The 21,580-nt window shown below is 51.3% G+C and overlaps 2 protein-coding genes and 1 long non-coding RNA gene across 4 annotated transcripts; 1 reads left to right on the top strand and 2 right to left on the bottom strand.

Annotated features, from left to right (window-relative positions):
- Nucleotides 1-303: 303 nt before the first annotated feature.
- On the bottom strand, nucleotides 304-6,864 carry POLR3H (RNA polymerase III subunit H). 2 transcript variants are annotated; one of them, XM_039570260.1, is made up of 6 exons: nucleotides 6,548-6,864; nucleotides 5,271-5,367; nucleotides 3,494-3,630; nucleotides 2,503-2,566; nucleotides 1,669-1,876; nucleotides 304-1,183 (listed from the first exon to the last, which is right to left on the bottom strand). In XM_039570260.1, the coding sequence occupies exons 1-6, from the start codon at nucleotides 6,656-6,658 to the stop codon at nucleotides 1,075-1,077; spliced, it is 726 nt and encodes a 241-aa protein (XP_039426194.1). In that variant the 5' UTR covers nucleotides 6,659-6,864; the 3' UTR covers nucleotides 304-1,074. The 2 variants fall into 2 exon arrangements, with proteins under 2 accessions (XP_039426194.1, XP_010408938.1); XM_010410636.2 differs by having other exon boundaries at nucleotides 3,544-3,630.
- A 352-nt stretch (nucleotides 6,865-7,216) lies between these two features.
- LOC109146090 lies at nucleotides 7,217-15,388 on the bottom strand. Its single transcript, XR_002047887.3, has 2 exons — nucleotides 14,965-15,388; nucleotides 7,217-10,257 (listed from the first exon to the last, which is right to left on the bottom strand). It is a non-coding gene; the product is annotated as an uncharacterized LOC109146090 (long non-coding RNA).
- On the top strand, nucleotides 12,180-21,418 carry CSDC2 (cold shock domain containing C2). The gene is made up of 4 exons (XM_039570153.1): nucleotides 12,180-12,485; nucleotides 18,662-18,927; nucleotides 19,182-19,304; nucleotides 19,567-21,418. Exons 2-4 carry the CDS (start codon nucleotides 18,752-18,754, stop codon nucleotides 19,727-19,729), a joined length of 462 nt encoding a protein of 153 aa, XP_039426087.1. The 5' UTR covers nucleotides 12,180-12,485; nucleotides 18,662-18,751; the 3' UTR covers nucleotides 19,730-21,418.
- Nucleotides 21,419-21,580: the final 162 nt, after the last annotated feature.

The following is a 21,580-nucleotide window of genomic DNA, read 5'->3' as shown; positions in this document are numbered from 1 at the left end:
ATCCCAGGGAATTACAGCTCCTTCCTGCCAAACGTGGCTGGCTTTGTAATTATGTGCAACATCACTCTCCTGGCAATGGGCCCTGCATAGATTTTACTCACTGTTATGTTCCCTCCTTTCCTTGTACTGCTGTCAGGGAGGGTGATGGCAATTGTTTGTCATTGGCTGTTAGCATAGAGCAAAGCGTTGGTCTCAACACTGTCTGCCTTGAAATCCAAGTAGCTAAGCTGCAGGAGGCAAGTGTTTTCTTCCTGCCAGGCAGGAAGCTAATAGTTTCCCCACAAATTGTACAGGAAGGCAGGCTGTGTGGTTTTTACTATTTATTCCACTTACGATATCAACAACCCCCCCCCACCCCACCAAGGATTTATCTTGCTCAAAGCAGTCTTGGTCCATTTCAGTTCATAATTACATATTTTTAGTCAAACTCCTGCAAAGTTTAGCTCATTCTGCATAAATACAGCCCACCCAATAAAATCATTCCATTCAGCACAATAAGCAGCCTGTAGTTTTCTACAGTGGTCATCTTCACTAAGCCTGAGTTACTTTTGGGCAAACTGTAATTCCTGTTCCTTCTGGCTGACTTCACCCATGGGTCAAGTTCCCATTCTTATCACCACCACCTCCCCTGCCCTCCCAGCAGCAGCATTTTCCAGGTCTCCAGAGTACCACACCTCTACTAACTCTAGTCTTTTGCTGTCTCTTCTTCATTTCCTGTCAAAAGAAGGGCAGGTTTCTACCCCTCTGAGATCAAGCTCCCAGCCTAAGGAAGTGGTACTTCTCAACAGGTATTCTCTTCTGCTTGTACTCACTAAAGTCAACTCCTTCCTGAATTCAGGCAAGTTAAGACCTCCACAGTTTTCCCTCCAGGGCAAGAGACCAAAGCTCCAGCTGAGTTTGTAGCTCTGTGCTCAAGGCTTTTTGTGCCTGTAAATTCACTTCTGCACATCAGTGAAGACATCTCTTGAAAGCAACTGTCTCTCTCTGGCAGCTTGGAAGCTGAAGGGAAAACAGAATGGCAGGTCTAATTCCTTATTCAGCTTCAGAAGAGCAGTGAGCACCAGCAGGATCCCATTATCCCCCAAACATCCACCGGAAAGACTTTCTGTGGAGCAGGCTCTGATGGCAGCTAACTGTTTGTCCACCACGACAGGAGGCCCAGGCCTGGCTCGCTGATTGATCCCTGTTCACAGAGAGAAGACGAGAGCATGCAAGTGTAAACTGCATAGAGAATAGAGGAAAATGCCTAAAATGACAACATCTCTCCCCTCTAAGTTATGGAACACAGCTGTCACTGGTTCAGATCCACCTTTCTCATGCATTGTACTCAGATGGGTTTTATCCAGAACACTGCAAGGAAAGACTGTTCCGTTGCATAAACCTTGATGTGTTGCTCCCAGCTCTGTACTCTTCACATGCACATGCAGTTTGCTTTAAATCAGCGTCCCAGGGGAAGCCACCAACAACCACAAAGCGTTCCAGTGAAAACACTCAAAACAGAGCAACCACAACAACAACCTCTTTTCTCCCCTTTTCCACTCCTTTCATTTTGTGACTCTGCTTCATGGTCAGCTTAAAGCAGTCAGCTCCTTGGGAAAGGGATGCTATTTTAGACACTGAATAAACCACAACACTCACAAGGCTGTATGAATTAATGCACATAGTTACCACAAGGGTGTAGGGTGCCTCTTTCTTCTGGACTTCTTCTGCGGCACTTGAAGTGGAAGCCTCTGCAGAGCTTGGACCTGTTGGTGATGTATCAACAAACGTCTCATCCACGACTCGGAAGCGGATCTCTTCCCCAATGTCCATGTAAAGGTCATGGGCCCCTTCTTCTGTCTCATATTCCCACACCCACACCTGCTCTGCTTCATCACTGGCCATGCCAAGGATTAAGGATGGAAACAATCAGTACTCTGCTTGACAGATCACTTTCTGACAGTTCTGGGAACAGACTCAATTGAAAGCCTTTTCAGTTATTTCCCAAACTGCAGTGTGCTGTCCCAGGTAATTGTCTGTATAGCCCAGGACCCCCATCTTTCTGATTTTCCTGCTTTAAGATGTATCCTGCTGGTCTAGCCACCCCCCAAAAAAGCCCAGCAACAGAAAAGACCCCCAGACAAGCAAACCTCCTCAGACCAAAGACAACCTCGCCTACCACACTGAAGCACATCAGACACACATGTATGTAGACGTTACATGATGTGGTCAAACCTGCACTCTGTCTTCAGCAGCAGCCAAGACTGGAGGCAGGGATTACAACTCAGCTGTTCAGGGGACACTGCCATTCATTTCTATCAGCAGGCACAATGATCCTGCAAAACCTAATGAGCGTGAGGGCCTGTCTAGCTGTGATAACAGTCTGCGGGACTTGCCCGACACAACGGCTTAGCTTCTGCCGCTGAGCACCTTCATTGTTGCAGTGGTGAATGCCTGTTGGGCCAGCACTGCACAATCTTTTGAAATGAAGTAGTAAAGTTATCAAAGGTGATCAAAGGATACAATTTAGCTGGCTGCTGCAGGGATTCTGGTGGGATGACAATATCATCAAAGAATCCAATAGAAACTGCGGAGAAAAGAATTTGATTAAGACTGAAACAATTCTTTGCAAATGATGTTCCACAGCGATTCCTAAAATGCATTTCTAGGCTCATTCTCCTTCCTCTCTCAGGAAGGACATTGAGATTATGCAGGAATTATTCTTTGAGCCACAACTCTCAATTTCAGTTGGCAGCAAAGCAACCACCCAGCTGAAAGTACATACAGCAACAGAGGGCACAGTCTTCATGCCCACTGGGAAAGGAAAAGGTTGTTTGGAGCAGGAATGGCAATGAAAGCGTTCCAAGAAATGAGTCAGATGCTATAGAGATCTGTGACAGAAAAGAGCTTAGAAATCACAGATGTAGTAGGTTAAATAAAGACCAATATAAAGTTAGAACAGCCCCCACATCCCCCTTGAGATTTCATGATGTTGAATTTTATCAGGGAATGGACCATGCCCAAGTTCAGCAACAAAAGCAGCCAAGGTAGCCTTATTGTCCTAATTTAACAACTGGGCAGCAGAGCTCCTTTGCATGGAAGACTCCTAGAGGAAAGGAAACTCATCAATTATATATTCCATGACTCTGGCAGCATTTTGTGCTCACAAAGACATTTCCCTGCCATGTTTTCAGGTACAAGAAATGAACACAAATTTGCACAGAACTATAGGAAAAACACATCAGACCAACACAAGCTGGTAGTTCCACTCAGAAAAAAACAAATTCTCTTAACTGAAGCAAGAAAAGGAATCCAGTCTGTGCTCCAGACGGGCTTGCCTGTTATTCCTGGGCAAAAGGAAAGGGGAGTGCAGACAAAACCATTAAGGTCAGGTGAAGCTGCCAGGCTCAAACTACCAACCACCCTCAGATCAGAGCAGCACTAGAGGCCAGTAATAGCCTTTAACCAGCCCTCAGAGAGCATTATTCCACCTGAAATTAGTGTCTCAACAGACCCAAGAACTCTGCAGCTCACGTGTCCCTAAGGTCAGAGGGTGCAGTTTACCGTGGACGCCATCCTGACTGCAGCTCTTAATCTGTCCAATCAGAATCTCATCCAGGAAGGGATGGAAGACCACATAGCGGAAATGCACTTAAAAGAAAACAGATCATTCATGTTATGTCCATGTTAGTAAACTACAGTCCTTCCACAGGGTGGCAGCCATTAAAATAAAATCCCACATCCTTTATGCCCTCTAAAACACCCAGTTTCTTTTACAATTTTTTTACATGCACTGATTAGATAGAAAAACAGGAATAAAAGTTCTGATTCCTAACTGGTCTGTACAAATTCTGGCAGCAGCTGATCAGCAGTGTCCTGTTCCCAGCTCCTCAGTTTTGCAAGAAGTTCACAGAAAGAAAGTGTAAGATGACAAACATGGAGCAGGCCCTCTGGTTAAGCTATGATAGAAGCATAATGCTTCACAGTCAAGAGTATTGGTTGAAATTACACTTTCTCTGCCTCTCTTCTGAAACTATACTTCTGCCTTTTACCTTTGTCTGCAATGCTGTATTTTCTTTAAATATATTTAAATTTAATATTTTAAGTAAAATATTATCAGATCAAATAAGATTCTCTAACATAACTGGATTTTTCCTCCAAGCTAGATAAAATGTTTCTAACTAAGCACATGGCATTTATTATTACAAGAATGCTACACTAAGACAATCTCAGCCAAACAATGCTTTGAAGCAATTTAACATCATTTTAGCTGTACCTACTCAGTGCTCCTCTTTTACATAAAACTAGGCAGTGCATTAAAGAAAGAGTTATTACCAGACACAGCGGGATTTATCGAAGTGCTAGCCCAGATTCTGAAAGCAGACTTTTTTCCCAAACTCAGGAAGAAAAATTTCTCTTCTTTCACAGTTCAAGGAGTAATTTTAAGTTAAGAAGCTGAATGGAGATTAAAGCAAGCAGGAAAGCCTGCCATCCTCTTTCAGTATTAGAGAAGCTTTTGTTTGCAGGGAACGAGTTCTACTGGAGTTAAAATTTAGACAAGGGAAGCCCCATATAGTCAGGGCAGCTCCCTTCTAACAGGAAATAGTTCATGTGCTCAATCTACATTTCCACACTGTAAACTGAAACTAGAAAAATGCATCTCTTACCAGTTTAAAACCTTATTTTAACTTTAAAGAAATGAGATTTGCTTTTATGCATTTACTTCCAGTTTCCACTCAGATTTGCCAAGAGTCAAAGTAAATAAATTAGTCATTTCTTATTTAAAAAAAATCCCTAGAAATGTATGATGAACCAGATCTGTCTAAGTTTCAACGAAAGTGTCATAAAACTTCCAGCTAGGACAAGAGCATCAAATGCTGTGCAAATGCTATATGTAGAAACGGGTTTCAACATCCTAGGTAGGGAAAATAAGCTTCAAAAAGAAAAAATACTAGAGAAATGCAGACCTATTATTACAACTTACTTTCTATGTGCAGACTTTCAATAATTAATTAAATTAACCCCTTCCTTACCCCACACCTACGACCAATTGTAGAACAGAGATGGGCTGCTGGAGAAGGCAAGCAGGACTGGCTATTTAAAGCCATATTTGTACCCAAAACTGCAAAGAAAATAAGACTTTCACCATGTTCCTCTTGGCCTCCTAACAGGAACAGAGTTAAGGCTGTGAACTTAAGGTTGTTACTTTCCCTAACAACTGAACTCAGCTTACATTTCCAGATCATTAACTAACCTTCTGCAACACAATATAACTGAGGGAAAGCACTTACCTTTTGTATGTGATGCACCATCTCCAGGAAATATGTATGAATCTTCCAGCTTTGTGATATCATACAGACAGATGCAGAGCCCAACATTGTATACGACCTGATAAAAGGAAAAAAAAAAAAAATTAAGAGCAGCAAATCAATAAACCCACCAGGTAAAATCAAGCAAACTATGGAATCCCTATGTTATGCACACCTTTTCAAAAGGCAGGAACAGAGGGGTGGCGAGATGGGATGGAGGCTGTTTTGGTACACTGCCTTCAATACCACCAGCGTAGGGGAACCCCGGTTCAAGTGTTACGGGAGCACATTTTCACTGGCACTGAAAAGAACACTGCTACAAAGAGAAACCCTTGGGGAAATTGTCAGCAGTGAGAGAACTTGAGCTGCCAAGACAGTAAACAGCTCCCCATCATGCACCAGCCCCACAGCTTGTCCAAATGCTAAACATCCTTTTTGATAGAGTTACACTCTCAGAAGCCTCTAGGCTTGCCTTTGTCTTAAATTATGTTAGCTTTGGGAGACACAAGGCAAATTCTTGGTTTCTCTGCTACTTCTGAGACAGCCTCACTGCCTACAAAATTTGAGGAATCTATCAGTCATCAGTGGAAGAAGGAAGACTTTTGCTTTTCATAACCTACCTGTATAATCTGCTATTCACAACCCTCGATCCCTTCAGGTTGCTCTTTTGACCTCCCTTCACGTTTACAGCTGCATTTTGTGTTTCATACCTGCCTCGAGTTGAAAGCCATACGCTAATCAGAGTCTCAGGGCTGCACAGGGAAACAGTGACCTCCAGGTCCACCAGAAAACACTTTTTACATCCTGCACCAAAGACCAACTTCTCCCTGCCACACTGTATTTCAATTCAATGAGCTATTAACACCTCAATTTCTCTCCCAGTATTACTGTTCTACCTGTGTTTATACAGTCTTTTTTCTTTAAATTCCCCACTGGATGGATTAGTTTGCATTTGTTTTTCAGGCAGCATTTCAGATTGCTCCTGTAAACACAAACCAGCAGCTGCTCTCACTTCTCTTCCACACTTCTCTGCCCCATCTGGCGTTTCACTATCTTCCCATTAAAGCATCAGCCATTAGAAAAATGTCCCCTTTGAGATGATACGTGGCTGTCTCTTTGTTTACAGTCGCCGGGGATGGCCTTCACATCTCAACCACTCTGACATCTCATCCACGCACCTCAGTAGGCGCAAATAAAAGGAAGACACGCCCGGGGATGTCGTGAGGCCTGCATCAACCTATAGGTGACCCACGCTTTACCTTATTGGCCAATTTCTTGTTTAGCTCTTCAGCAATGGATTCGTTCAGCTTCCTTTCAAACTGCCAGGGAGGAATTCTTACAGTGTCAGTCATCTCCACCAGGACAAACATGGTGGCGGGGGGGCGAGGAGACGCCAACAGCCTCGGGAATTGGAGAGCTGCGAGGACCGGGCCTGGGAAGCCACCCCAACGAGTGGCACGGAGCCCGGTGGGGCAGAACCGCGGCTGTCCCGAAGGCAGAGGGGCCGGGAGCGGGCGGATCCCGGGAGCGCCCCCCGCCCACCTGCCGCACGCGGAGCGGCGCCGCGCGGCCCGGGCCTCGCGCCGCTTCCGGCGCCGCCGCAGCCAAATCGCGCTCGGCTGGCGGGTCGCGCGCCCTGATTGACACGGCGCGGGGCGCGGCGCCCGCGGCCGCCATTTTGTCCCTCCTCAGGCGGGGCGGGGCCGCGCTCGGTGCTCGCTGTCATCGGAGCGCCCGAAGTGTCCGGGGATGCCCGGGAGGGGCTGGTTTTTGGCCGATATAAACGTGGAAAGGGCCTCAGCAGCCAGGCGTCCTTTGCAGTGATGCTGTGTAGTTCCCTCCTTACTCCCCCCCCGCCCTCTCCTCCGCCCCTGGCAGGTGTGCCTCCGGGTGGTTTCTCCCGTGCCGCAGCTGAAACAATTTACAACTGCGGTTATTCTGATTTAATTTATCATTTCCGTAAACTTCAGTCCAGATAGGGTAGCAGAGATCACAGAAGCACAGAACAGGTCAGATAGGAAGGTACCACAGTGGGGCATCTGGTCCAACCTCCCTGCTCAAGCAGGGTTGATAAATAACAGAGAATAAAAGTTTTTAGAGATATTCTTCTATGTATCCTGCGTAGATAAAGAATGCCTGCTTTCTAATGCTTCAGATTGTGTTAGTTTATATTCCAGCCAGGTTGGTATCATGGTCATCCCAGAGCACATGGCACAGGTATTGCATCCAGAGGATTCTTGCATTCCCTCTCCAGTGAGGGAGACTCCACACCCTCTCTGGACAGTCGGTTCCAGTGCCTGGTCATCTGCACAGTAAAGAAGTTCATGTTCAGGTGGAACTTCCTGTGCCTCAGTTTCTGCCCTATTGCTTGTTGTCCTGTTGCTTCGCACCACTGTGAAGAGCCTGACTCCAACCTTGACGCCCTTCATACACTGATACACATTGATCAGGTCCCCTCTCAGTCTTCTCAAGCCCCAACAGGCCCAGCTCCCTCAACCTTTCCTTATAAAAGAGGAGCTCCAATCCCCCAATTATCCTTGTTGCCCTCTGCTGGACCTGCTCCAGGAGCACCATGTCTCTCTTGCACTTAGGAGCCCAAAGATTAAAGTCTCTGATAGTCAATTCTTCAGCTGTTTGCCCACCTCTCCAGGAAACCCGGGTGGGTTTATAATCCTCTTTGCACCTGAAGTGCAGCTGCGTCTGCCTAATGCTTAGGTCAAGGTTATTTTCAGGGGCAAACCGCCACCATACTGGAATAATTTGTGAGTGTTAATTGCCAAAAGGAAACCAGCCCCCATCATATAATTTTTGAGGCCTCAGTGCTTTCTGCAGTGAGGGAATCAGTGAGGGAAAAGCAGCATGAGGGATGGCAGAAAACAAGGGGGTGTGGTAACGTCTGAGATTTGTCAGGGAAAATGAAAGGAAGTTGTTTGAAGTGTGTTTAAAAAAAGATCTGCCAGGAAAACCAAACATCCCTGGCTGACAGTGAAAACTGCACTGTCAGCATCATGGCTTTGATGCAAAGGCTAAGTGTGTCATCCCCCACGCTCCCCAGCAGTGTGTGGTGGGACAGTAACGAGCAGCTTAGGTAAGAAATCATTAAATGTTGAGCTGTCTCAGAAAGGGAGGGGGAAAACAAGGTTGGAAATACCATGGTTAGGCCTCATTAAGAAGATACCTGTCTTGGACAAGGAGATTTTGTTCTCTTCTCAATGTCTCTGTTTTACCAGGATCTATTGGGTTGTGGGGTTGTTGTTTTTTTAAATGAACATGGCTGGTCTGCCCATGTTTAGCATGTTTGTATTAAATGGGGGGGCCAGAAACAAGATTTCCCCTGTCACCTGAGAAGAGCAGCATTTTTCTTGGAGCAGCACCTACTGTCTCAGCAAGGAGCTGTGCTGCCAGCACAGCAGACACCACTCTATCAGAATGCCTCAACCCAAATCCCCAGCATTTCTTGCTCTTCTTGTTCTACTTCAGGGAGCCTTACAAAGGCTCCTTTCTCCTGCACTCCAGTCACGGCTGCGCTAATCTCGGCACAGCACAGTTTTGCTGGCACACATGCCACATCCCTTGCTGTTCTGTCCTGGCCTCATGCAGGTCTGGCAATGCAAGATTTGACCTTTATCTAGTGCAGCTTTTGCAGGTGTCTGTAGCTACTTTTTCAGAAGAGAGAATTGTTCTCAACCCTGTCCTGACAGCAGGGAAGGAAATAGCTTTGGTATCACACAAGGAAAGAGAACTTAGGCACTGTTGGCTTTGCCAAGGTGATCGCTCTGGATGCTTGTATATAAGAACTGTAAGGTTAAGTAGGGGCATGCGCTCAGAGAATAGTAGACTGAAATACCTGGGAGAACATGGGAGATGGAGAGAAGTGGATTTGGACAGAGTCAATCATGCTTCCATTTCTAGCCCAGTCTTGAACTAATACTTTCCATGCTTCCAGTAACCGTGCCTCATCGGGGGCCTTTGGTTGCCCAATATGAAACAGATACATCTCCCTTCAGCCTTATCCACAGTCCCCAAAAAACAGCTGTGTGAGCAGCAGGTCTGCAAGGCCCCGCTTCATACTGTCTTGGGTCCTATGAGTGAGGTCTTTCGTGTCCTATAAAGTGCAGGCACCAAGCAAGATGTGCAGAATCTTCCTCTCCTGTATTGCCAACAAGGATTGAATGCTGTGGGCCACTCCTCAGTAAGGACAATGAGATTCCTCTTCTCTGTGCAGCTGTGTATTTTGGTGAAACTTGCAGATTTCACTCTGGGGAAACTGAATTGAAATGTGTGGAGAGAAAGCTGGCAATGGCAGTGTGGGATGAGCTTCACTGCCTCCAGTACCAGGCTACAATCACCACCAGAGCCGAGTCTGGCTCTCAGCTTCCACCAGTAACATTCCAGGCTGTGGGAAATGATTTCCAGTCTCACTTTCTTCAGGTAGCCCCTCCCCAATCACAAGTGGTGTGTGCCTGGGCTGTCTGCACATGACAGATGTTGCTCTGTTCCTGCCCAGGTTTTCTCCTTGGAGGAATTCCATATTTCATAAGTGCCATCTTCAATGTAAAAATATAAACAAAAGTCAAATTATGCCCTGTAAAATATGGGTGTTGCCTCAGCTAATGGTAGTGCTCAGAGTTGTACTATATTTAATGCTGCCGTTAAAGAGTCTTGCTGTTGGAGATGATGTGAACAGCTTTGTTTTGCTGAGTTGTCTCCTTTTGTCCCAGTAATACTGACATGGTGAATATCCAGAAATCCACAGTGCCTGTACATACCTTTCAACACAGAGCCATAAAGTCTCTAGAGTCTCTCTCAGCAGTATTGGGGCTTTTCCAGTATTTCAGAGCATGGTTCTCAGTTGCTGGGTTGTGTTTTTTGAAGCTTTAACTGCTGGAATCCAGGGGTTGCAGAAGAATTTTTCTGTCCCTCAGAGAAAATCCCAGACGTTTCTCATTCTCTTGATTGTACAGGAAAACTGGAAAATAATATTTGAAGTTACCTGAAGGATTGGAACCTTTGAGGAAAATGAAAGGAGCCCCCAAATTACTTTCTCCTCTGTCCCCACATCCTCATGGCTCTTGGAGAAAACTGGCTCAGGGATGCTAGGGGAGGTGAGTGGTAATTTGCATCTTGGCAGTTCTGGCCCTCCTTTGATTGACTCCAAAGGAATTATGTATCTTCTCACGTACAAAGTCGTCCGTGTTCCTGCCTTTGCTTCCATCTCTGCAGGCATCTCTGGCACCCCCACTCCCACCCTCTGTTTGATCAAAGCTTCCCCTCTTCTCCTTTTATCATTTTTGCATGCTTTAGACTCTCTGCCTCCTCCGCTGCAGCGCATGCCCAGAGCCACCTTCCAGCCAAATGTACTTCAAGTTCCCCGTGCCTTCTCCATCAAGAGCCTTTATGTGGGAGAGCCAAAGTTTCCCCCAAGAAAGGAGAAGCCATCTCAGGAGAAACTCAGAGTGAAGACTGAGACCTGGCTGGGATCTCCTCCCCTTCTTTTGCAAAATTCTGAAGGGTAGACTGGAGAAATAAGCCTTGTGGTGTCTGTAGGGCATGAATGGGGATCCTATTCTGCCGTGGAAAACTACTTGAAAAGCCACAAACAGAGCATAATGGGCAATGGCAGAACCCACTGGGGTTTCAGTGCTTCTTGGTGGCTTTACCATGGGCTGGTCTCTTCTGCCCATGGAGCTTTTTTCTGCACTATAATTCACTGACAGGAGAGAGACAAGTACTTTGTGATCTGATCCCTCTGCCAAAGCTCTTGGAACAGCCCCATATCAACACCTGACGGATGGATGGATAGATGGATACAGCTAGGTGGAGCAGCTTTGACTCTGTCTTCTGTCTCTGTGCCATACCTTGTGGTTCCCACACAACTTGTACACCACCCTGCAGCCCTGAGGATTGTTCGTGGAACAGGTCTAATTGGCATCACCATGTTCAGCTACTTAGAATGTATCAAGGAAAGAGTTTAAGGAAACAAAAACAACCCATGACAACCCCGTGTCACAGCATGTCCGTAACAGCTCCCTGCAGCACTGATACTGCGCCATGGTTGTTCGGGGTTGTTGTAAATTTTATTCCAGGATCACAGACAGGGACTTGCTGACGTGGTCCACCTTTCTACTCCAAAATGAGGTTGATATCACCTAAATCCCCCTCGAGATATGCCTACCCAGCCTGTTCTTACCAGCCTCCAGTAATAGAGACCCTGGTTCTTGGCCAGGCAATCTACTTGAGTAATTAACTGTCTGTTCTGTAAGAAAGTGTTTCCTAATGTCTAACATCAATCTTGCTCTTTGTAATTTAAACCCCATTACTCCTTGCCCTATTCCCCAATGGAATCAGCAAACGATTCTGCCCTCATCCCATTACCCTACACCCCGACTAGAGAAAGTCTCAGGCGAATTTATGACGTGGCCTCTGGCCGCAGAGGTGGCGGGCATGGTCACACAAGCACAGGGGAGAACAGAAAGGAAAGATCTTTTGGCACAGTGCACTGATAGAAATGGGGCCCTTAGAAAGCACCTGAGCTTGTGTTGGCTGGCTGTGAGCCCAGAGGGAGTGGGGCAGTAGGGTGCATTTGCGGCATGTGCCTCCTGTTCTCTCCTACTGCACCGGGGGTGGCTGTGGTACCCAGGGGTGCTTGGGCAGATGGGAAGAGCGGCTGCAGGGCACCAGTGAGAGTTGGGGTGACAGAGGAGAGGTTTCACCCACTGCGAGGGACTCCATCCGCATCCCTGCCTGCAGTGCACACCCCATCCTGCTGTCCCTGCAGCCTGTGGGCTGCCCCACTGCGTCCGGCTGTGCCACCGATGCGCGTCACGTTGCGTAACGGGAGCGATGCACCCCCCGGGGCCGACCCTCGTCACCTCCGGCGCCCCATACAGACTTTCTCCTTTAAGCCTAGCTAGCTCAGAAATGACCAGGCTGATCCCTCCCACCTGCCCGCTCCCCCTGGCCCGGCCCTGACGTCAGGGGAAGGCGTGCGGATGCGTGTGTGTTCGAGGCGCACATCATCCACACATTAGCTACCGCAGATCCATCAGCCGGCCGGCAGCCAGCCGAGAAAGCCCCCCGGAGCCGGACTGTAGGAGAGACCGCTGCTCCTCGCAAGGCAGCGGAGGAGCGTCCGGCCCCTCCGAGCACCGATGCTCTGCAGAGCGCAGCTCCAGGGAGCCCGTCGCTGCTGAGGAGGTGAGTAAGGGGAGGCACAATGGCCATGCAGCGTGCCCGGGCAATTGTAGCTGGAGATTAAACTTCACGGACCACCTTTTTCTTTGAAACCTGCTTTTTCCTTTTGACGGTGGAGGGATGCGAGGATGAAGTGTGACTTCCCTCCTTCGGTTTGGCTATTCCCCACCAGCCTCTGGAACAATAACTCCCCTGGGGGTGGCGGCGGCAATGTTGCACGTCTGCTTTGACTTGGGGGCAAATAAGCCAGGGCTTTGCCGCGGAGGGCTGAGCTCAGCTGGGATCCAGCTTTCTGATTGCCGGGTGAGCGGGAGGCAGTTTGTGAAAAATCTGACTTATTAAAGCAGGCTGATAGTGATGGGGGCTGGAACTGGGATTTCTTTGGACTGGCTGCACTATTCCTGCCGATGGTAAGTTAGATCCACAAAGGAGGAAGGAAGGACACAGGCGAAGATGTTTATGCCAGGTCTTTGAACTGATGCTATGCTAATTAAAAAAATAAAAACCATCACAAGAAAGCAAACAAATGTCACAAACTTGGTATTTGGGAGTGATGATTAAGCATACATGCTTAAAAGGTAAATCAAGCCTCCATGATGGTTTCTCCCTTTGCTTCTCCTTTGCATCTGTCAGCCTGCTTGCTCTCCCTCATGGCCTTCCTGAGAACTGGGCAGCCCAGCACTGACTAAGGGAGCTTTTTATAATCAATCCATAAAGGTGACATTCATATTTTAGCGCTAAGCAGGCTGTATCGTAGGCGAGACTATCTCAGCAAAGATCTCTGGAGTTGGGAGTGTGATTGGCTTAGCTGGGGAGGGGATGCTGTCAGTGAGCATTGCCCAAAAACCGCCTAGTTTTATTTTTCCTATAGTAATTTGTCTCAGCAAAGAGGTTTGTAATATGCAGGGTAGGTGAGAAAATTGCTTTGCTTGGTATTTAACTCTTAACATGATCTGGTAACCAAAAACGGGAGAGGGGGGAGCTGAGAGGCTTTCATTAGCATCGGACAGAGACAGCATTTATAAAAATCTGCCAGACTCCAAGGCTGTGAGCCTTCTCCGAAGAAGGAAGGATGAAGAAACAGCCCAGCGAGCATTGCGGCGGCCCTGCTCGCGGTAACCCCTGCCTGGAGCTATCCTGGTTCCCCACCTGGTTCCTGCCCCTCATGGCAGCCCCCCCGGGATCTCTGCTGGCCACTGTGTCGTTGTTGGGTCCCTCAGCAGGTGAACATGCCAAGCAGCCGAAAAATGGGATTTTTGTTTTTGCATTGAGCTCCGGGGACACGCTCATGCGTCTGGAGGGGTGTAGCTCTTCTCTGTTTCAGCCTGTGTCTAGACAAGCTGGGTCTGGGGGGGGCATCAGCCTCCCCGAGGATGGCAGCGGGCCAGAGCATTGCTTTCCGTGCTCCATGGGGTGAGGAGATGGCTGCTGGCAGCTGGCTGTGGAGATGGGATGGCTTTCTGATATACAGAGACCTTTTTTTCTACTGGGGTGGATTTAGAGGGGTAGCAAATCTGACTCCTGAACTGGGGCCACTGGCAGTTGCAGGGATGGAGAAAACGTGATGGTGAGTGCCATGGAAGAGCCCGTGCAGGAGAAAGGCAGCAGAGGGAAAATAACCTCCAGCTCCTTGTCTGGGGTGGGGGGAGCAGTGGCACTCGGGAGACCCGAGTGTGGTGGCAGACAGCATCCGAGCTGGGGATTTACAAAGAGAAGCGGCGGCCGTGAAAGGGAACGGCCCATAAAGGCGACGGTCTGGCCAGCCGAAGGGTCACGTCCAGAGCCGGAGCGTGACGGCCGCCAGCAAAGCGGCCACCCATCCACCAATCCATCCTGGGCATCCCGGGGGTTCCAGCGGATGGGAAAGAGCACAAAGAAACGCCGCACGGGAGGGCCGACTCACCGAGGGCGATTAAGCTAATTAAATATGTATTCCCCCGCCCGGGCGAGGGAGCGTGAGGGGTTTTTCTTCGCTGCCGCTAATGAACGGGGAGTGGCAGACAGAGGCTGGTGCCTCTTCATGAGGCTCTTTCCCCCCTTCTGGAGGGCCTTGAAAGGCTGTTTAGTTAAACAAGGTCACAGCCAGCACCCAAGTCAATGTGTTTGGCTTTAAAGAAGGGGAAAGAGACAGTGATTTTATTTGATAAACCGCAGACCTTTCAGTCGCTGCTGATGAATGGGGTACTTGGATCTCGAGATAAAAGCGGATGTGTCTACTGCCTGTCTGCCTTAATTGGCCTGGGTTTGCTGCCTCCGCCTGCAAGGGCTCCTGACTGTCAGCTCCGCTTGCTCGGGAGCCTGCCCTCCAAAAAATATAAAAGCAAAGCTGGCTGCTGCTGCCAAAGAAGACCCTGTCACCAGAGGGCTCTGGGGTTTAGCTTTGAGACGTTTTTTTGGGGAGGAGGGAAGGGTGGACACGGTAGGAGGTGTTTTCTTATTAAAAGCGTCCTTCCAGGACAGCCCTGGGCTTGCAGCCACTTACCTCCTTGGCTCGGCGGACTGTCACCCCGGGAGACCCTCGGAGCAAAGCCACCAAGAGGAGACAGGGAGGAGCGAGGTGGAGGTCCAGCAGAGACAGTGGAGGGTGGTTGCGCTGGAAAGGCTTCCCATGCCCCGCGGCAGAGCCGGGCTGCTGCAGTCTCTCCGCTTGCTTCCTCAAGTGACCCGGATTTCGTCCCGGATTTCGTCCCTGCACTGTATACGTGCGTGGGGTGGACATAGTGTCGTGGGGTGGTGTCAGCCAGGCCGGGAGAGACCTGAGGTGGGGAGAGATGCTCTCATCCCCCACAGAGGTTACTGTGACCACAGGAGATTGAGGAGAGGGTGGAAATGCCTTTTGTGCCGAGGTACTCCCTCCTTGTCCCCTGGTGGGGCAGCATATTGTGGAGAAAGGGTTGGGGAGAGGATGGTGGGGTGGAGAGCAGGAAGGCAAGAAGGGCAGTAGAGGTTTTCCCTGATCTGCATCTGGATGGGGAGCAGAGGAGACACTGGTGAAGGTATGCTTGTGTCCCCCCTCTTCTCTCAGCCTGCTTTTGCCCTGAGTTTAATTTCCTCGGTCCCTTTGTTTGCAGCAGGGATTTAAATGGAGTGGGAGGTAGGATACCGCCCTGGAGTCCCTCATGTGCTAAATCTCCTACTCAGCCTCGGCTCCACCAGCACTAGCAAAGCCAGGCATTCAGCTGCTGGGCATGAAGGCTGACCCACAAATCCGGGATGCCTGATCGAGGTGCTGAAGAGGGGCAGAGTGCTGCTGGCTGTGGGAGACAGCCTCGGCATGGCCCCAGGACAGGGATCCCTGTTCCAGCCCCTGCTCCAAGCAGGAGATAGAGCAGGCAGCTCAGTGACATGTCCGGGCAGTGCATCTGCCAAGGATGGGGATCCCACAGCCTTTCTGGGCCCTGTCCCTGTGTTTATCCCAGTGAGCTGCCACCCTGCACCAGGGCTCTCCCCCACATCCCCATCGGCCATTCAGATCGCCCTCAGAGTGCCTGGGGGGGATTGCACCTTGCTTGTGGCTGGGGGGGATTGCACCAAATGGAGCAAGCTCAGCTCCTGAGGGCAAACAGCAGCCCAGGGGGGCACCCTCTGCTGCTGCCCTCAGCTCTCAGGAGCAGAGCGTCTGCCTCCTCAGCGGTGCCCAGCATGCTCCCATTCTCCACCACCACTCATCCCCCGAACCAGGGAGCCTTCCAGGACAACTGAGCCTGGGCTGGTCCCACAGGTGAACCTGGGGCAAACCCACTCTTGGTTGCCACTTCACCAGTCCACACGGCTTTGTCCCTGCAAGCTCCCCCTCCTGCACACTCCTTTGCCTCTTATTTTAATTTTGCCTCTGGGAAACTTCCATTTTTCCAGCCCCTTGTGGATGCCAACCAACTCCCTCAGCATACTAATAGTTTGCTCCAAGCATCCTTATTCAGGTTAAATACCCTCCATTGTCCCTAAGTTGGTGGGGGAACAGAAAGGCCTCATCAGTCAGCGAAAGCCGCACAGAGGAGGCGCACCATGGTGAGGCCATTTTCATACTGACAGCTTCATGATGTGGCAGAGAACTGAGGGCCATTTCGCGCAAATCATCCCACTCCTCCAATCCTGACACCTCCTGGGAAGGTGATGAATCCTGCAGCAATGCAGGGGGACCACATCACTTTTTGTTGTCCTAAAGTGGCCAGGCTGCTCACCAGCGCAGGCAGTGCAGTCAGATGGGGGCACAGATGGGAGTTGTGAAGCAGTTTGGTGTCTGGTCTGGCTTTGGGGTGTCCCACTTGGGTGCTCCCTGAGCCTCTCTGAGCTCCTTAGGCATGGAGGGAGGAGATGGTGAGCCTGAGCCTGGGAATGGGAGCAGGGGATGGTGAACCAGGGTATGGGGGAAATAGGCGCTGAACCTGGGCATAGGGGCAGGAGATGCTGAGCCTGTCAGGCCAAGAGCTGAGCAGTCCCTGTGTGAGGTGGGATGTGGAGCAGAGGAAGGTGTACATGCTCCAGTTTCTTCATGGCAGAGAGGAGCCACTGAAGCACATGAAGGGTTTGGTGTGGTGGTGGCTGGGGAGCCAGCAAAGGGAAAGACGGTTTGGAGGGGTTTGCAGCCACAACTGGAAGTCGTCTCAGAGGGCAGGAGGAACGTGGTGGCTTCTGCCTTGGAGTAGGATTCTAGTGTGGCCTTTACTGCCTGGACCCGGGGATAAAGCTTGGCAGGGCTGAGAGGGGGCAGCTGTTAGGATGCTGGCTGAGGCCCATATGGGCAGCATCCCATGGCAGCATCCAAGCTGGACTGGCAGCCGTGGGGGCCCAGTGGCAGGCATAGCCACTGGCAGGGGAAGCAAGTGGAGGAGGCTGAGTGGAACAGGAATTTCCTGGTCCCTCCTTGAAACTTCAGCTGCTCTAGAAATCTTTTCCCATGTCCTTGGTGCCTGCTAATTTCAGAGTGTAGGTGACCCCCTTTTGCTGGGCCCCCAGGGCCTTCGTGTCTCAAAGGGCCACAGTGAGTCAGAAAAGAAATTAAATATTCTCTGTGTTTCCTGGCGTGTGCAGGTGTTGTCCCAAAAGATGCTGCATGCCGCAGTAGGGCAGAAAAGGGCTGACAGGGATGGTGGGGAAGGGGATGGTAACTCCATGGGATACTGGGCTCCTCAGGACCAGGTGATGGAAGCTCCTGAGCCTGAAGAGTGATGGAAATAGCTGAGCCCCCACCCAGTGCACCCAAAGAGAGGTGCCCCCAAGCAACCCCTGGCGTGGGGCACCCTGGGACAGAGGCACCAGCGTCAGATGCAGCAACTGATTGGAAGAAAAATCAACAGAGCAAGGGCTTTCTGAGCAAGTGGCTGCAGTGCTGATCACACATCAGAGCATCTGGGAGGCTTAAAAATGCACAACCCCTCCAATTTCATGCTGGGGTGCTTCAGCAAGGACAAGAGTGCCCACGATTGTGATTGCTCCGTGTGCAGGGTTTCTGCCCCTTAGGGCTTTAACTCCTTGCAAACTGCATGATGCCAGCCGGAAACTGGAGCCTGACAACGGCAGCAGCAGGAGGTCGTGCTTGTGCAGTGGCTCGACTGATGTGCCTGGGGGCTGGCAGCCTCACCACAGTCTCCTGGTGTTCCTTCTTCCTGTAGAAATGTGCCTGGGTGGGCAGCAGCTGCTGGCTAGGGCTGGGGTTGTGTCCTAAATCCTACGGGGCTGAAGCAACCTCCTGAGATGAGAAGACCTCAGACCCCTGACCTACGTACCTGTTGTCTCAGCCTTTTTTCTTCACTTTTTTATCAGGATGGGGGAAGTTCTCAGAGGCTGGGACTGGAGGCCCGGGCATGGTGGCACTGCATGGGCATCCTTCCCCAAACGGTCCTTGCCTGTGGCAGCCCATGCTCCACTGCTTCTTTTCCCAGGGTGTGCTTTTTAGTGACTTCATCTCAAATATGTGGGATTATCCTGGCAATTGAAAAGTTGAACAAATCAGGTTCTTTCCTTGGGATTGATTTGCTGGAACATCCCAGATGACTCCAAGCTGGGACAGGCTTCCTGGGGCAATTCCCAGTGCTGGAGGTGGGTGTCCAACACAGAAGGCTGGCAGCATGCTGCCTGCTCCCACAGATGGCTGGGAGCTGAGGGACAGTTCCTGACAGCAAATTGTGCCAAATGTTTCACAGAAGGGCCTGTAACCCCCAGCCCCTTTTGCTCCCCAGGTCACTGGCAGTAGACTCACACGCAGGAGCATCCTTTCTCCTGCTGCCCACCCACCCGATCCCAAAACGGAGGAGCCCGCCAACCCCACCATGTCATCGGACCCCAGCGCCCCGCCGGCGGTGCCACCCCTGCACTCGCCCAAGTCGCCAGTGTGGCCCACCTTCCCCTTCCAGCGGGAGGGCAGCCGCATCTGGGAGCGGGGCAACCTCCTGCTACGGGACCTTCCCAGCCCCCTCCCCACCAAGAGGACCAGGACCTACTCGGCGTAAGTACCTGGCATGAGGGTTTGGAACTGCCCAGTTGAGCCGTGGTCACCTGCAGTGCCTGCAGAACCCTTTACACCTGGTGCACTTCTCCAGCGTGGTGCCCAGCATCACTGCACACACCTGCCCAGAGTGCCGTGGGTGGGTGCCATGCGCTCGCCCCAGAACCGTCACATGTTCATAGCAAAAACTCTCCCTGTGCCACCTCCTGGGCGAGTGCCACCAGTGAAAAGTCTCCTTCCCTTTCCTTCTGTAGGACAGCGCGTGCCTCTGCTGGCCCCATCTTCAAGGGTGTCTGCAAGCAGTTCTCTCGCTCCCAGGGCCATGGGTTTATCACCCCAGAGAATGGCACAGAGGACATTTTCGTGCATGTGTCTGAGTAAGTCTCAGGGCTGTGTGGTGCCAGAAGACCCCAGGGGAGCTATGCCATCAGCATGGGGATGGAGACTTGTGGGCTGGGGTGTGGATGTCTCCATGGGGTGGAGATGGGTCTCTGCTCGTCCTGTATCCTCCATCACCTGTGGGTTTTCTTTTCCAAGGCACAACTGGTGGGTCAGGTGCCTTCCTTTGTTCTGGGTGGTCTGGGGCAGGGGTCCATCTCTTGGCTGCAGCACCACCACCTCTCCTTTCCTCTCCTGCAGCATCGAGGGGGAGTACGTCCCAGTGGAGGGGGACGAGGTGACGTACAAGGTCTGCCCCATCCCTCCCAAGAACCAGAAGTTCCAGGCAGTGGAGGTGGTCCTCACCAACCTGGCACCCCACACGAAGCACGAGACATGGTCTGGCCAGATCATCGGCTCCTAGGTGCCCAGGGGGGCCGCCAGCCACTCAGCCCCACGGAGCAAGCCTGCCCGGCTGCTCACAAAGGGGTGTGGGGGGAGCCGAGGCGGCGGCGGGGCCGGGGCTGCCCCCAAATATGCAGGCGTTTGCGTTCAGTGTCTTTTATAAGGTTACAGTTTCCTTTCTCTGTGTGTGTTTGTAAGTGTCTGTCGAGGAGGACAGGGGAAGCAGAGCCCTCCCTGACTGTCCCCCAGCTCCGGGGGCAGCACCGAGCCCTACGTTCCATTCCTTGCTCCTGAGGCCATGGGGAACAGAGGAACCAGTCCTACCCTCCAGCCCTCCAGCTGCACTGGCCTGAAGAAGGTGCTGCGAGCAGGAGGGCATGGGGAGAGGCTGGGTGGCTCGGCTCATCCTCCTGAACTCCACTCTGAACATCCCACTCGGTCCACAGTGGGACAGCAGCAGTGGGACATGCCCTGGTGCAGGGACAAAACAGGGTGGTGTGGGGTGGCATATCACTGTGCGGGGTCTGGGTGGCTGAGACCCATCCCCATCGCTGGCAGCTCACAGCACCCACCTGAGCCACATCCCTCCATCACAAGATCTCTGGTCAGCAGTGCCACGGGGAGGTGAGTGGTTTACAGAAAGCAAAAATTTAGTTTTAAGAGGTGAACAGCTGTTGGCAGGGCACCCAGGGTGCTCAATGATGTGCCTGGGGGGCTGCACCTGGGCATGGGGCAGGGGGCACTTGGCACCTCTGTGCTCCCCACTGCTGCCGGGCAGTAACGCACTTTTCTTGGCTCGGTGCTGACATGGTTTCTGGGGAGATGGACGCTTTCTCCTCCTTCTCTTGCCCCCCAGCCCTCTGGGCCCCCCGTTCCCACGTGCGTATGTGCATGTCTGTAGCTTGCTGGGGTGGTGAGGGGCTGAGGGGTCTGAGCAGCCTCGGCCATGGGGTGAGCGCAGCCACATCCTCCCCAGCCCCTCGGTGTAGGCAGGGTCTCGTATACAAAGCACAAATTTAGTTTTTGGTCTTCTCTGCCATACCCTGGCCAGGTGGGCTCCCACAGCCCCAGGGAGTGGCAGCGCAGAGGGCACTGGGACAGGGACAACATGCACTGGGCTGGTCCTGAGCTCACCCCAGGGGAATGGCCCTGATGCTCCAGGAATTACCAGCATCTTAAAGGGTTCCAAGCAGGGTTGGAGACAGTGGGGTGCCATCAGGACCCCTTGAGCAGGGCAGGAAGTTATAGGCAGCTCCCAGAGCATCTTCTCAGCAGGAGCTACTGGCACTGCCAGTGGATAGAGTGGGGACCTTTTTTGCTGCCGCTGTTGCCAACAGGGCTAAGTGGGAGGAGGAGCAGAGCAAGGCTGGTGCCATCCAGGACAGCTGGGCCCTGTGGATTCAGGAGGACCACCCATGCTGGTGTGGGGACTGCCCTGGGACCCTCTGGCCCATCTCACTGCCAACCTGAAGCCTGGCTCTCCCAGGGGCTGTGGCAACTGTGGCTCAGGCTCCAGGCATCCCCAGGACATGCAGTCAGCTTGGCCACGGCAAACTGTTGGATTTTTTTTTTTTTTGGAAATGAAGTAAAACCCTAGACTCGTTGGTGTTTTTACAACTCTGGTGTGGTTCCCGCCTGTCTGACCATGTGTCAACCTTTGTAACATTGGCAATAAACCATTAAAAGTGACTTTCCCATGAGCCCTGCCCATCCTGGCTCTTTGTCCTCTGTGTGTGTGTGTCACAGTGATGGCACTGGTGACTCTCTCGGTAAAGGACCCAGGAATTTATCCAGACACCAGGATGGACTCACCCACAGTATGTCCCGGGGCTGGAGGTGCTCCACACTGTAAGCCTGGGACAGGAGGTTG

This window comes from Corvus cornix, chromosome 1A (assembly GCF_000738735.6).
Source record: "Corvus cornix cornix isolate S_Up_H32 chromosome 1A, ASM73873v5, whole genome shotgun sequence".
Classification (NCBI taxonomy): domain Eukaryota; kingdom Metazoa; phylum Chordata; class Aves; order Passeriformes; family Corvidae; genus Corvus; species Corvus cornix.
The sequence above is the reverse complement of the archived record's forward strand: the minus strand, read 5'-3'. Positions and strand labels throughout refer to the sequence as shown.

Bases quoted from the DNA above. Each gene is read 5' to 3' on its own strand.
- CSDC2 (XM_039570153.1), top strand. From the start codon at position 18,752: ATGTCATCGGACCCCAGCGCCCCGCCGGCGGTGCCACCCCTGCACTCG. The intron at 18,928-19,181 runs GTAAGTACCTGG...TTCCTTCTGTAG, and splicing joins AGGACCAGGACCTACTCGGC to GACAGCGCGTGCCTCTGCTG. The intron at 19,305-19,566 runs GTAAGTCTCAGG...CCTCTCCTGCAG, and splicing joins ATTTTCGTGCATGTGTCTGA to CATCGAGGGGGAGTACGTCC.
- POLR3H (XM_039570260.1), bottom strand. From the start codon at position 6,658: ATGTTTGTCCTGGTGGAGATGACTGACACTGTAAGAATTCCTCCCTGG. The intron at 5,368-6,547 runs GTAAAGCGTGGG...TCCTTTTATCAG, and splicing joins ACAAGAAATTGGCCAATAAG to GTCGTATACAATGTTGGGCT. The intron at 3,631-5,270 runs GTAAGTGCTTTC...TTTTCTTTTAAG, and splicing joins TGGTGCATCACATACAAAAG to TGCATTTCCGCTATGTGGTC.